Genomic DNA, 14,916 nt, shown 5'->3' with positions numbered 1-14,916 from the left:
GCTGGCCTCTACTCGTTAGATATCAGTGGCATCCGGTCCCCAGTTGTGACAAACAAAAATGTCTCCAGACACTGCCAAGTACCTCCTGAGGTTACTCTCTAGCCATCACCTCTGTCATTTCTGAACCACCTTGGTCACTGCTGTCTTTCTAAGTCGGATGCAAGCTCTGCGAGAGCTGGGTTCTGTGTGTATTACTCATGACTGCATTTCCAGGACACCAGACGTAAAGCAGTCATTGAATGGAGGAATTTCCATCAGATAAAAGTCACACAGGGGCTTCCCTGGTGGCGCAGTGGTTGAGAATCTGCCTGCCAATGCAGGGGACACGGGTTCGAGCCCTGGTCTGGGAAGATCCCACATGCCGCGGAGCGGCTGGGCCCGTGGGCCACAATTACTGAGCCTGCGCGTCTGGAGCCTGTGCTCCGCAACAAGAGAGGCCGCGATAGTGAGAGGCCTGCGCACCGCGATGAGGAGTGGCCCCCACTTGCCGCAACTAGAGAAAGCCCTTGCACAGAAACGAAGACCCAACACAGCCATAAATTAAAAAATAAATAAATAAATTAAAAAAAAAAAAAAAGTCACACAGAAACAGAACATCACTGACTAAACATCAATTCACCTGGAAGGTCACTTCCATCTTGTGAGCTTCTAACCTCCGTTCTTTCCGAACAATGTTTGATTTACCTGGGTGCTTTTAAAAAATCCGTTTCACGTGACAATATTGTCCTAGACTACTCTCTTCCAGATAAAGAACAAATCCCAAGTAACAACAAGAAACGACATGTAAATCTGACATGACTTTGGGGGGAGGGTGAATTTCAGTATTCAATTGCATGTACACATCCTAAATTGGTGTTTCATCATTTTTTAAGAAAAAAGTGAAAATATTTTTGGGGTATATTAAACTGTGTCAATAGCATCGCAAAGCAAGAATGTGGTATCATTTAAAAATTGGTTATAATATATGGCCAACACTATTGAACACTTTATGCCAGAAACCGGGCTTAGTGCTCGGCAAATATTATCTCAGGTATAACAGCATATGAGGGTGGAAGTGATATTATCTCTATTTTGCAGGTGAGAAAACTGAGGCACAGAGACATTCAATAAATTCTCCAAAGTCACACAGCTTATCAGTGGGAGTGGGGGGGGATTCTAAGCAAGGCAGTCTGCATCGAGGGTACAAGCTTTGGATCACGATGCGGTATATGCCCCCTTCCACACTCCCTGTCCAAGAATGGGCAAAGCGATGAGACAGAAACCAGGATGGGTGCTGGACAAGAAAAAAGGGAAATGGCCGGTCATCCTGGATCTAGCACAAACTAGCAAACTGTTTAGCACCCCTAAATTCTATCCTGACCTGCTCCATCCCCTCTGATGTGTTAGAAGCTTCTTTCAGCCAGCTTCAGCCAACCTGGACCTCACTCTTGTCTCCACTGCATCTAGCCTGTCCCTTGGTCCCTCCTCTGTTACAGCCCCATCTCTAATGCCTCAGGGAGGGGTGAGAAATGTCCCCAGATCAAGATACATAAAGCATAAATAAACCAGGGAGTCTGTGAGAACTTTTTTCTTTTGGCAAGAAGAACAATGGTAAGTAGCAACAGTAACAACAAAAGACAATACCCTGAATGAAAACATTTCAAACTTTAATTAGATTTTATGCGAAGTTTAAATTTATGTGGCATGTTGCTTCTTAGAAAATAAAAAATATTTTTTAAAAAATTTATATAGAAAAGAGTTAAGAACAATTATAAAGAAAAAAAACCTCTTCAGATGCATTAACTGAAATTGTCCTTGCGAGCTTTAAAAAAAAATGTAAATTTCAGAACAAAAATGAGTCTTCTGTATTAACAGTGATGTTCCATCTAAATTTGATATTCATTCTTTTTTTTTTTCCACTGTCATTTTCTGGAGACCAAAATATGGCATTGTCCTTCAGTAGAGAAGATAAAAATAAAAAGATGGATTTTCACCATGGCTTTTTAAATCAGAGAATCAAAGACTCAAAACTGAGTGGATAAAGAGCCACATGACACAGCTTGTTTTGAAGCACTTGTGACTATGATTAAAGGGAAGTGTCCCCTTATTCAGTTAATTAGTCAGCCTGCCGACTCATAGCAAGAGTTCTGAACAAAAAGCAGGAAACTCAGCTTTCTATAGCCAATGACACCATGAATTACTCGGAACTTTTATTACTGTAGACAACATTTATTTCTTGAACTCAAAGAGGATTAAATTCATCTTAGTGTTACAGGAAATTTTAAACCTCAATCTTCTACAAACCTACCACTTTTAATATTAAAATAAAGGAGGAGTGTAGCTTGTTAACTGGTTCTTTTCATTTCTATTCAGTTTCTCTGATTCTTTTTTTTTTCCCCAAAAAAAACAAATCACGGGACTACAAGGATAGACAGATGTAGCTATAATAGATTATAATTTTATTTTATGTTTTCAGGTACTTCAGAGATTTTAATCAGCTTTATTAAGGTATACTTTATGATGCATAAAACTCACTAATTTTAAGTGCACGACATAATCAATTTTAACAAATGTATATAGTCACATAAGCGCCATCACAATCACAATACAGAACATTTGCATCGCCCCCAAAACATCCCTCATACCCTTGCATAGTCACTTTCCCCAACCCCCAGGCCCTGGCAACCTCTGATCTTCTTTCTGTCACTGTAGTTTTGCTTTTTCTACATAGATTATAATTTTAAAAAGCAGTAAAGAAGGAACAAAGAAAGGAAGGAAAATTCCATCCCCTTCCACCCCATTCCACAATAAGAAGAGAACAAGAAACTGATTATATTAGCTCCAAAGAACCTCTACTATAGAAACATAATCAGGAAAGGATTATTGACTTAAGTGTCCCTCAATGAAAGACAGTAAATGAATAATTTCTCAGACCAGATTTGATTATTTTCACTAATCTTTCCCCTAGTATCTGTCTCCTTCAGAAATTGCTAATTTAAGATAAGGTATCAAGACAGTACAAACTAAGAAATGAAATGAGTTTCCAAAAATCTAGACACGTACTACAAACCCTCCACTGAGATCTCACTTCATTAGAAGTTAGCCATCAGGGGTCATTTCCTGGTCTGGCTAGAGAAACGACCCATGAGACAGGAGAAAAGGAAAGAGGCAGATTCTCGCTCTTCTGGTGTCATAAATTGTACACATTTTAGCTAAGGACAAACCTTACACAACTTCTCCGCCACTTTTCTTTCCCCATTCCTACTAGCTCTGTCTGTGATCTAACATACATGGTGATTAAGGAGTTTCACAGTCACACAGTCAAATCCATTTTACTGACTTGGCTCAATTAAGTTTCAACCTAAGAAGTATACGTCACAGTTTAATAAGTTCATAAGCAAGATCAAGTTAAATACAAATTGCTAGCACGGACTCCTCTTCCTGCACTATCTCTTCCCATAACAAAAAGGATAACAGTTTTTAACTGTTGCCAAGGCTGGGTAAACGATAAACAGTGAGTCATCTCAGGGGTACACGACTGCACAGAAGCGCCCAGGGCAGGTAGATACATTACAGGTATTTCACTTAAGCACACAGGTAGGTGGTATCACTTCATACGTGTATGGATTCCAACTTTGTTCACTTTCTCAGCCTACCTCAACCTTAAAAACAAATCTGCCCCTGCCTTGGTCTTTAGGAAACTAGGGTTTGGTTGATCTGGCAACGAAAATGGGTTTTACAATTATACATTTTTACTCTCAATCCCACCCTAGAGACAAATGCTGTCCAACAGAACTTTCTGCAATGATGAAAATGTTCTCTATCTGTACTATCCAAATATGGTAGCCACTGGCCACAAGTAGCTACTGAGCACTTGAAATGTAGCTCTGTGACTAAGGAACTGAATTTTATTACTTCACTTTAATTAATTTTAACTTAAATAGTCACATGTGGCTAATAGCTACTGGAAAAAGCAGCTCAACAGCCCGTCCCAGTCACCCTCTGCCCCAGATACAGGGAGAAAAATTGGGCTCCGACTCTGAACTCAATCCTGGGAAGTGGTCCTGGTTTGCCTCAGAAAACAAGTCACTCTCCTAAGCCACTCCAGCCAGCCAAGGTCAATGTTCACAAACGGGAGTTTTTCTCCTTGCTCCCTATCCAGAACCAGCTCTTTGTGGCCCATCTGCTCATCGGTTTTGGAACCTTAATCAATAGCTATTCCCTATTTTAGGTTCCTAAAGATCCTATCGGCACTTTTCTTTCCAAAACTTTGCAGTGGTTTTTGTTTTTTCCTCCCCCCTCTCTTACTTCTAATTCTACTCATTTCCTGTCCATCATAAAATCAACATCCACTAAACTGTTTACATAAAAATGTCTTCCATAATACCAGGGACAACAGCAAACACACATTAACTGTCCAGGGGATAGACGGTCCAAGGCAAAAAATTACCACCTATTTATATACACAAAGATCTATATGGTGTGAATGGGTTAAACACAGTATAATCAACAGATGCATTACCATAAGAATATTTTAAAAGGAGATTATAGCAAGGCTAAAGATATTTTAGTGAAATGCTCTGAAACCCTCCCCAACCCAGAAAAGGCACATTCATTTAAGAACCCTCCGTGACCCTCGCGTCAAATGCGTTCACTGGCACGCTGCTACGTGAAACATGTCCAGAATGAGTCTGAGGTCAAAACTTTGTCTACAAAGGAAATTAGAAGGAAATTGTAAGAGATAAAACACAGCTTTAGGTTCTGGCATCTGTCCAGCTCTGTTCACTTTAGTCTAATATTTTAAGAGGTAGGGAAGGGGGGAAAGCGGGGAGGCAGCTGTTATGTTAATTATCCCACTTGAGGCCCACAACGTGCCCCCAGTCCATCCTGCCTGCTCTCCTCCCACGCTGTGGATTTCAAAGTTATTGACCTGCCCTCCAAGTCCTACCACAAAGTGAAAGAGACGATCTGAAAGAGCAGAAAGGTCCAAAAAGTAGCGTTCCCAGAAAGGACAAGACTAAACTCAAACATGTCTTACTGTATGAAAAACATACAGTTTTAATAATAAACAGGACTCAGGTATCTTCCGGGCGGTGCAAAACACTTACAGGTTGGTACACAGCCACATCTAGGGGAGCATCACCGTACAAACGGGGAAAACACACACCACCATCTCCCTGGAGGTCACAGAGCCAGGAGTGTGCAGCAAAGCCTGCATTAAAATGCAAAAGCCTTGGGGCTTCCCTGGTGGCGCAGTGGTTGAGAATCTGCCTGCCAATGCAGGGGACACAGGTTCGAGCCCTGGTCTGGGAAGATCCCACATGCCGCGGAGCAGCTGGGCCCGTGAGCCACAATTACTGAGCCTGCGCGTCTGGAGCCTGTGCTCCGCAACAAGAGAGGCCGCCATAGTGAGAGGCCCGCGCACCGCGATTAAGAGTGGCCCCCGCTTGCCGCAACTAGAGAAAGCCCTCGCACTGAAACAAAGACCCAAAACAGCCATAAATAAATGAATAAATAAATAAATAAGTAATAAAAAAACGTTTAAAAAAAAAATGCAAAAGCCTGCTTCCCAGACCAGCTCTCCCATCACTTGGCCACAGCACCTTCCCGGTGGCAGCTCATTTATCAACCACAAGTAATTTCCCCATTACTTTCCTAAACAAGAGCAGCACATCTCAGAGCAGAAGACAAGGCTCTATCCACTTTAAGAAGAAGAACACACACAATGCAGCAAGTGTTAAAGAATCAATGGAACGCGGACCAGCAATGGTAAAATCATCGGGAGCACATTTTTTCCCACCATTCTCAGTGATATAATTGTATAGACCCCTTGCTCAGGTTCACAGCATAACTAAACCAGCCTGAAGGCTGCCGAGTTCGCCCAAATCCTGACAGTTAAGGAAACAGCATCCTTCGCATGGCATCACAGCAGCCTGACAAGGATCCCAGCCTATGCCAACCAATTTATAAACACAGTGCCCTTGGAGGTGGTTTCAACCCACACCTAAAAGAGCTACGACCCACACGGCCACAGATGCAATGAAGAGTCGGAACCTGGCAGGATTTAACTCACTCACGTTCAAGCCAAAACTCAGTCAGCTGCAAAATGTAACTAAGTTCACATTTTTTCCCATCTAGCTGCCATTTCACAGGTTGATTATTCCAAGCACCAGTATCAGTTATTGAAATATCACAAATATCTGTGAAACATAAAAATGCTTTTTATAGTAACAAAAACAGACATGAAAATCAGAACCCATCTGTCATCTCAATATAGAAGATGACATGTTCATTCAGGACCATCTTCATCTTTTTATTCTTTTTAAAAGATAAGAAAATAAGATGAATACAGAAATTTTTTCCGTAAAAGGCCAACTTTTTCTGTACAGGCCAAGAGAGCAAATATTTTAGGATTTGAGGGGCCACACGGTCCCTGTTACCACTACCCAACTCTGCCACGGTAGCACAAAAGCAGCGACAGATAACACTTAAATGAACAGGCATGGTTGCGTTCCAATAAAACTTTATTTACAAAAATAGCGGGCCAGATTTAACTTGTAGGCCATTGCTTGCCAACTCTACCTAGCAAATGATTTCTTTTCTTCCCTTCTGATATTATCTTCAGCTCATGCTCTACTTCCATGGATCATTAAGAAAATGATGATAAGCTAAAGCGCAAAACTGTGGCGATTTAGAAGATGAAATTCTTAAAAACATCATGGCGGTACAGATCACCTTTTCCTGAACTAACCAGTGCACAGAGAAGGTCGACAGCCTCCAACACAAGTTCCTGGTGTCCAATTCGTGTGACACCCAGCTCCTCAAGATCCTGATGGGAAATCTGCAGCAGCTGCTCTCCATTTATCTTCTCCCGTTCAAACTTGTGGACATACTGCTGCAGGCAATCATCTAACCCTACCAAAAAAAAAGCAAAAGGGTCCATTATTGTCATTTTTGTTCCTTTACTCAAAAAAATGCCCACATTTAAATCAACCTCAGGAATTGCCAGTTATGCTCCACTATTTGATTGTCTATACAATGTGTATCCCACCTGAAGGACATCTTTCAAGTGTGTCCTCATCTTCTTAAGCAGATTTTAAATCTAATGCACAGCTTATTTGTACAGCAGAAAGTAACACAACATTGTAAAGCAATTATACTGCAACCAAAAAAAGGTTAAAATGGTCAATTTTATGTGCTGTATCTTTTACCACCTTAAAAAAATAAATAATTAAAAATGTTTTATTTTTAAAAATGCAAAAAAAGAAATTTCAAATGGATCCTACACAATTTTGACAGTTACCGTCCCATTCCCTTTCAGCTAAAAGAATAAACACTAACCCCTGCTGACTTGAAATGCTAGTTATCTGTGCTAGACATATGTTTGTCTGTTTGCTAAGCAGTCTTCCTCTGGAACACCATCCCTCTCCCAGCCCATGTGATCCCAGTGGACTTGCCAATCAAGATGCTTTGCCACAGTGATTGGCCACACTATTCTATCCATCAGCCAGTTATAGGTTCAGGGATGACCATGTGACTCAAGCAGAACCAATCAAAATCTTCCCTGATATTTGATATATGAACATAGGAAGACAAAGTCCCCTTCTTCCTTTCCAATTAGAAGTCATAAAGGTACAAACTTGGGGATGCTGGCAGTCATTTTTCTGATCAGTTTTACAAAATAAATCTATTCAAGACAAAGAAGATGTCCCAGTAATATCCAACATGTCCCTGGATCTAACCCTACTTAAAGATTTCTAACCCCAGCATTTTTTACTTAAATCAAAATAAATTCCCTTGTTAGCTTAAGCTTATCTGTGTTGAGTTTCTGTCCCTTAAAACTGAAAAAGTTCTAATGAATACAAGATCTAGAGGAGTAGGTACCAGCAGTGGTACGAGAGAAAGACAATGTTAAATGGGTTAGTTCATGGGAATTTTTCCAGGTCAAATACTATTGCCAACAGTGTTGTATTTTAATGTTCTTATATAATGATTAAAATAGGTAACCCTAAAAGAACTTGGGATTCTTTACTCCTGTATAGAGAACTCTGGTCAACACGTTAATGGTTTTACTGGAAAATCTTATACTAAATTAGTTGATCTATTTAAGCCTAAAAATAAAAGCCACCTTAGTGTTTTAAAAGGTAGATTTATATAAATTCAATCCCAACACAAAGGATGAAAACTCAATTTAACTAGAATAAAGTATGTGGAAGGCATGTTGCTGTCCCCTTCCCACCCAAACACACAAGCACACACACACACTTCATTTAACTCTCACGAAAGCTCTCTATGTGGGTACTCTGAACCAGGAAAAGTAGACGTAGGTCCGGCACTTACTTTTGGCAATACTAAAGTCCATGCATCTCAAAATCTGATATCCTAGGCTAAACGATATCTCTGCCCCACTTTTTTGAAAGTTTTGAAAGTGGCAAAAGCTTTCACCTCCTGATAAGATGTAGAAAGAGGAACAATGTCCTGATAACCATCTGGGACTATCAAATAAATACAGGAAGAGGAGGTTAAGAAAAAATTAATTTTATGAAAACTAGTCGGAACCAACCCATCCTCCCTGAAGTGACATCTGTCTAGCAGAGGGGATCTGTCACACAGCAGCAAGGTTGGGGACACTGATATAAACCCAGCTCTACTTTGATGGCCTCGAGCCACAAGTGGCCTCCGTGGCATGTGAGTTGAGCAGGCAGTGGAGGCCACACAAGTCAGCAGGTATGGAGTGACATGCCACTGGGGCGGCCAGGGGCAGCTGCACAGAATCCAGCTGCAGCAGTCAACAGTGACAAGGGCCAAAAGCCGAGGACAGCCTCCTTACAACTTTATTCCCATTTCATAGATGACTAAATTAGGGCTCGTGTAAATTGCATAACTTGTCCACAGTCACATAGCTGGTAAGATGCCAAGAGAAGGATTTTGTCAGCCATTTTTCTTCAGCTCAATACAGAAGAAAAGAGCTCAAATTCAAATCAAGGTTTGTTGACACAAGCCCTGATCCTTTTGCCTTCTACCCTGCAAACATGAGATTATAAAAATTCCTCTCCAAACACCTTCCTAAATCAGCAGTAAGGTCTAATTACAAAACAGTTATTATTAAAATAGAATCATGGAAACCTAGAGGTACTTAAAAGATACTTCACATTTTACTGAATCCAAAAAATTAGGAAAGTATGGACAAAAGACTAATTACTATGAATTTTGCCCTAAATGACTTAGCCAGTTTTAAGCCAGATCAAACCAATATCCTACAATCTCCCCTCCTTCAGAAGGTTCTCTTCCTTTGCCTACTTTTAAGCTTTAAAAGGAATTTTTGTTTTAACTTGTCATAAAAATTTAAGACAACTATATTGTACATTTCAACCCTGTCATGGCTGAATTGATCTTCCTAAGATTCATATGTTGAAGTTCTAATCAACAATATAATACCTCAGAACACCACTGTATTTGGAGGTAGTGTCTTTAAAGAGGTGATTAAGTTAAATGAGGTCATATGGATGAGCCCAAACCCAATATGACTGAGTCCTTATAAGAAGAGGAGACACACATATACAGAGAAGAACATGTAAAGACACAGGGAGAAGAAGGTATCTACAAGCCAAGGAGAGAGGCCTCAGGAGAAACCATCTCTGCTAACACTGTGATCTCAGACTTCTAGCCTCCAGAATTTCAAGAAAATAAATTCCTGTTGTTTCAGCCACCCAGTCTGTGGTACTTTGTTATGACAGCCCTAACAAACCAACACAAACCTAATAACACTTTATTTCATGTTCATCCACATGTGATAAACTCTTTCCTAAAATAAACAGGGCCCAATGACCAAAAGAATTGCAATTCATGTTTACTGTGCCAAGCAAGTTCTTTGCTCAAAATACGAGAACAAAACCGACTCATATTAGCTGTCATGTGAAGAATAAATCAGTCCATTAAGTGTAAAGTGAAGGAACCATGCACTATGGATGTTCATACAATTTCACCCCTGAATAATAAGTAGAAACAAAGATGAGGCCAGATTTCTCTTTTAACTAACTATGAAAAGTTTCACTGAAGAAACAGGATTTCAGAAATAGCTTCAGTGCATTAAGGAAATATTTCAGACACAGAGAATAAGGTTGAGATGAGAGGTGTGATGAAGTTTCTGGATAGGACAAGAGGGAACTGAACAAAACAGCAGAACATTTGCCTGAGAAAGGGCAAGAATCTCCTTGAGGATTCTGAGGAATATAAATGGTCTGACCTCAACTAATTGGAAGATCCCTGAGATATAGGAGAATTACCAAGTAGAAACACCATGTTGCTACCTACCCAAATACAGAATCCAGAGTGGCTTAAAGATGTTCCCCTATGGAAGCAGCCTAAATGCCCGTCAACAGATGAATGGATAAAGAAGATGTGATACACATATACAATGGCATATTACTCAGCCATAAAAAAGAATGAACTAATGCCATTTGCGGCAACATGGATGGACCTTGAGATTATCATACTAAGCAAAGTAAGTCAGACAAAGACAAATATCATATGATATCACTTATATATGGAATCTTAAAAAATGAGACAAATGAACTTTGAAACAAACTCACAGACAAAGAAAACGAATTTATGGTTACCAAAGGGGAACGGGTGGGGAGAGATAAATTAGGAGCCTGAGATTAGCAGATAAACACTACTATATATAAAATAGATAAGCAACAAAGGCCTACTGTATAGTACAGGGAACTATATTCAATATCTTGTAATAACCTATAATGGAAAAGACTCTGGAGAGGAATAGAAATACATATATATATATATATGTATATATAACTGAATTACTTTGCTAAACACCTGAAACACAACACTGTAAATCAACTATACTTCAATAAAAAATTTTAAAAATAAAAAGAATTTCCCCTCAAGGGACATGTCTATTGAATATGCTAAGTTTTAAATAGTATTGTCTCCAGTTTTATTATTCCAATACAAGATAGCGTATTGTTCAGTTATCCTATTGTTTAGAATACAATTACACATTTATGAACAGCCGAATCAAACTATTACGCAGTCCCACGAAGGAGGGGAAAATCCCCAATTTCAAATAAACTGGTTTTAGAATTTGTAATACACAGTACACTTTAACCTATTTGTCAAATGTATCTATTTACCAGTTCTTCGCTTCAAGGAACTTCTAGAAAGTCTAGCAGCGCTGAGAGAAACACAGAATTAAATAAAATTAGATTAAACACATTCCATTTACACAAATTAAACACATAATTCAATGTGAAAAGAATCAGGAAGGCAAAGGAGAGGGAGTTCCCACAGAATGGAAGCAGCAGGGAGAGACAGCCAGACTTCCTCCCCTCTTCCCAAACCTGCAAATAACCCTAAAATTTCAGAGAAATCCCAAAGGCAAAAAGGAGAAAAAAAAAGAAATATCTTACAATTTTTAAAAATACTATTTTATAATTTATATCAGAAAGCAACAGGGCAGTGGTTAAGAGCCTGAGTTCCAATCTCAATCCTACTTCTTGCTAACTGGGTACCTGGGGCAAGTTACCCAGTTGGCTCATTTGTAAAACAGAGATAATAACACTACCTACTACACAGATCTGTGATGAAAATTAAGTGTTAATAGTTATAAAGAGCTTAGAACACAATGAAGCAAATAATTACATATTTCGTTCGATTAAAAAAGTGATTTATTCAGGTCGTCAGTCCCCTCGGTGTTCAGAACAAAGTTGCTAGAGAGACACTCAAACTCGCAAATGCTTAGGTAGCCCCCTCTGGAACAGCATAAATTGGAGATAAAATAAAATCTCAACAGCCCTTGTTATTAGCTTCCCCAGAATATATTTCCAAATTTGGAAGCTTACCGTTATCATTGATACCACCTAAAAATGTTTTAGAATTTATATTGGAATACAAGCACCATGAAAGTGGAGTCTTCATTTTTATTCATTGCTATTCCCCAGCATCTAGAACATTGCTGGTGCACAATGTTTGTGAAATAAATAACTGAATGCATAAGAAAGACAAAGAACTTCATGTAAGTATTAATGTCATACCAACGCACAAGTCACCTGATTTTATTTTCCCACGCAAGTGAGTAACTAAAAATAACAGAACTACTGATTGTGATATCAGGGTATTTGTTGCAAGTTTCAATGTTTCAAGATTAAAGGAGGTCATTTCTACACTGGGAAAGATTATAAACAAAATGAAACCCCAAAGCAAAACTCCAATCTTTGACAAGATACTTGCCCTGTACTAAGGATTAGTTTTTATTAACTAATTAATCTCTCCAAAATGTGGAAAGTATTGTGTACATAAACATTAAGACATGAGAGTAAATGCCCCAGTGCAAAAACTCTAGAGCTATTCCCTTCTAATTTTCTGTACAAGACTGAAATCAGATTGTTGACTAGATCAGCCTCTGTCCTGGCAGGTGCGGCCCATTAGAAAGATGTCCTAAAGCTATGCTCTCAGCCTATAGTTTCAAGTCAGCAAAACCTCTAATTCCACAATGACAGTGAGCCCAGAGTTGTTCTGACAGCCCTTCACATCAACTACTTTGATCATTAAAGTATTTTTAACCACAGGATTTTGTTTTGTTTTGCTATGTTTTAAAGAAAATGTGTTGGTGTCCTGGTTCAAGATGGCGGAGTAGAAGGATGTGCTCTCACTCCCTCTTGCGAGAGCACCAGAATCACAACTAACTGCTGAACAACCATTGACAGGAAGACACTGGAACTCACCAAAAAAGATACCCCACATCCAAAGACAAAGGAGAAGCTGCAAAGAAACAGTAGGAGGGGCGCAATCACAATAAAATCAAATCCCATAACCGCTGGGTGGGTGAATCACAAACTGGAGAACAATTATACCACAGAGGTCCACCCACTGCAGTGAAGGTCTGAGCCCCACAGCAGGCATCCCAACCTGGGGGTCCGGCAACAGGAGGAGAAATTCCCAGAGAATCAGACTTTGGAGGCTAGTGGGATTTGATTGCAGGACTTCAACAGGACTTGGGGAAAAACAGACTCCACTCTTGGAGAGCACACACAAAGTAATGTACTCATCAGGACCCAGGGGAAAGAGCAGTGACCCCATAGGAGACTGAACCAGACATACCTGCTAGTGTTGGAGGGTCTCCTGCAGAGGCAGGGGGTGGCTGTGGCTCACCATGGGGACAAGGACACTGGCAGCAGAAGTTCTGGGAAGTACTCCTTGGCATGGGCCCTCCCAGAGTCCGCCATTAGCCCCACCAAAGAGCCAGGTAGACTCCAGCGCTGGGTCGCCTCAGGCCAAACAACCAACAGGGAGGGAACCCAGCCCCACCCATCAGCAGACAAGCGGATTAAAGTTTTACTGAGCTCTGCCCACCAGAGCAACACCCAGCTCTACCCACCACCAGTCCCTCCCATCAGGAAGCTTGCACAAGACTCTTAGATAGCCTCATCCTCTAGAGGGCAGACAGCAGAAGCAAGAAGAACTACAATCCTGCAGCCTGTGGAACGAAAACCACATTCACAGAAAGATAGACAAAATGAAAAGGCAGAGGGCTATGGACCAGAAGAAGGAACAAGATAAAACCCCAGAAAAGCAATTAAAGGAAGTGGAGATAGGCAACCTTCCGGTAAAAAGAATTCAGAATAATGATAGTGAAGATGATCCAGGACCTCAGAAAAAGAATGGAGGCAAAGACCGAGAAGATGCAAGAAATGTTTAACAAAGGCCTAGAAGAATTAAAGAACAAACACCTAGAAGAATTAAAGAACAAACAAACAGAGATAAACAACACAGTAACTGAAATGAAAAATACACTAGAAGGAATCAATAGCAGAATAACTGAGGCAGAAGAACTGATAAGTGACCTGGAAGACAGAATGGTGGAATTCACTGCCATGGAACAGAATAAAGAAAAAAGAATGAAAAGAAATGAAGACAGCCTAAGAGACCTCTGGGACAACATTAAATGCACCAACATTCACATTATAGCAGTCCCAGAAGGAGAAGAGAGAGAGAAAGGACCAGAGAAAATATTTGAAGAGATTATAGTCGAAAACTTCCCTAACATGGGAAAGGAAATAGCCACCCAAGTCCAGGAAGCGCAGAGAGTCCCAAGCAGGATAAACCCAAGGAGAAACACGCTGAGACACATAATAATCAAATTGACAAAATCAAAGACAAAGAAAAATTATTAAAAGCAACAAGGGAAAAATGACAAATAACATACAAGGGAACTCCCATAAGATTAACAGCTGATTGCTCAGCAGAAATTATACAAGCCAGAAGGAGTGGCATGATATATTTAAAGTGATGAAGGGGAAGAACCTACAACCAAGATTACTCTACCTGGCAAGGACCTCATTCAGATTCGATGGAGAAATCAAAAGCTTTACAGACAAGCAAAAGCTAAGAGAATTCAGCACCACCAAACCAGCTCTACAACAAATGCTAAAGGAACTTCTCTAAGTGGGACACACAAGAGAAGAAAAGGACCCATAAAAACAAACCCAAAACAATTAAGAAAATCGTCATAGGAACATACATATCGATAATTACCTTAAGCGTGAATGGATTAAATGCTCCAACAAAAAGACACAGGCTTGCTGAATGGATACAAAAACAAGACCCATATATATGTTGTGTACAAGAGACCCACTTCAGACCTAGGAACACAACAGACTGAAAGTGAGGGGATGGAAAAAGATATAGCATGCAAATGGAAATCAAAAGAAAGCTGGAGTAGCAATACTCATAGCAGATAAAATAGACTTTAAAGTAAAGAATGTTACAACAGACAAGGAAGGACACTACATAATGATCAAGGGATCAATCCAAGAAGATATAACAATAATAAATATTTATGCACCCAACACAGGAGCACTTCAATACATAAGGCAACTGCTAACAGCTATAAAAGAGTAACACAGTAATAGTGGGGGA

General features: G+C 40.0%; 1 protein-coding gene across 3 annotated transcripts in view; it reads right to left on the bottom strand.

Moving 5' to 3' along the window:
* Positions 1-14,916, bottom strand: part of CNKSR3 (CNKSR family member 3) — a 101,110-nt gene that overhangs the window by 30,255 nt on the left and 55,939 nt on the right. For 2 of the 3 annotated variants that reach the window (XM_057527566.1, XM_007186132.2), the window contains exon 2: positions 6,731-6,894. The exons of the other annotated variant lie outside the window; for it this stretch is intronic. In XM_057527566.1, the coding sequence (XP_057383549.1) occupies positions 6,731-6,894 (164 nt within the window). The remainder of the gene's footprint in view (positions 1-6,730; positions 6,895-14,916) is intronic. 3 annotated transcript variants of the gene reach the window in all.

This window comes from Balaenoptera acutorostrata, chromosome 14 (assembly GCF_949987535.1).
Source record: "Balaenoptera acutorostrata chromosome 14, mBalAcu1.1, whole genome shotgun sequence".
NCBI lineage: Eukaryota > Metazoa > Chordata > Mammalia > Artiodactyla > Balaenopteridae > Balaenoptera > Balaenoptera acutorostrata.
Note: the sequence above shows the minus strand (reverse complement) of the source record. Positions and strands in the feature narration are given on the sequence as shown.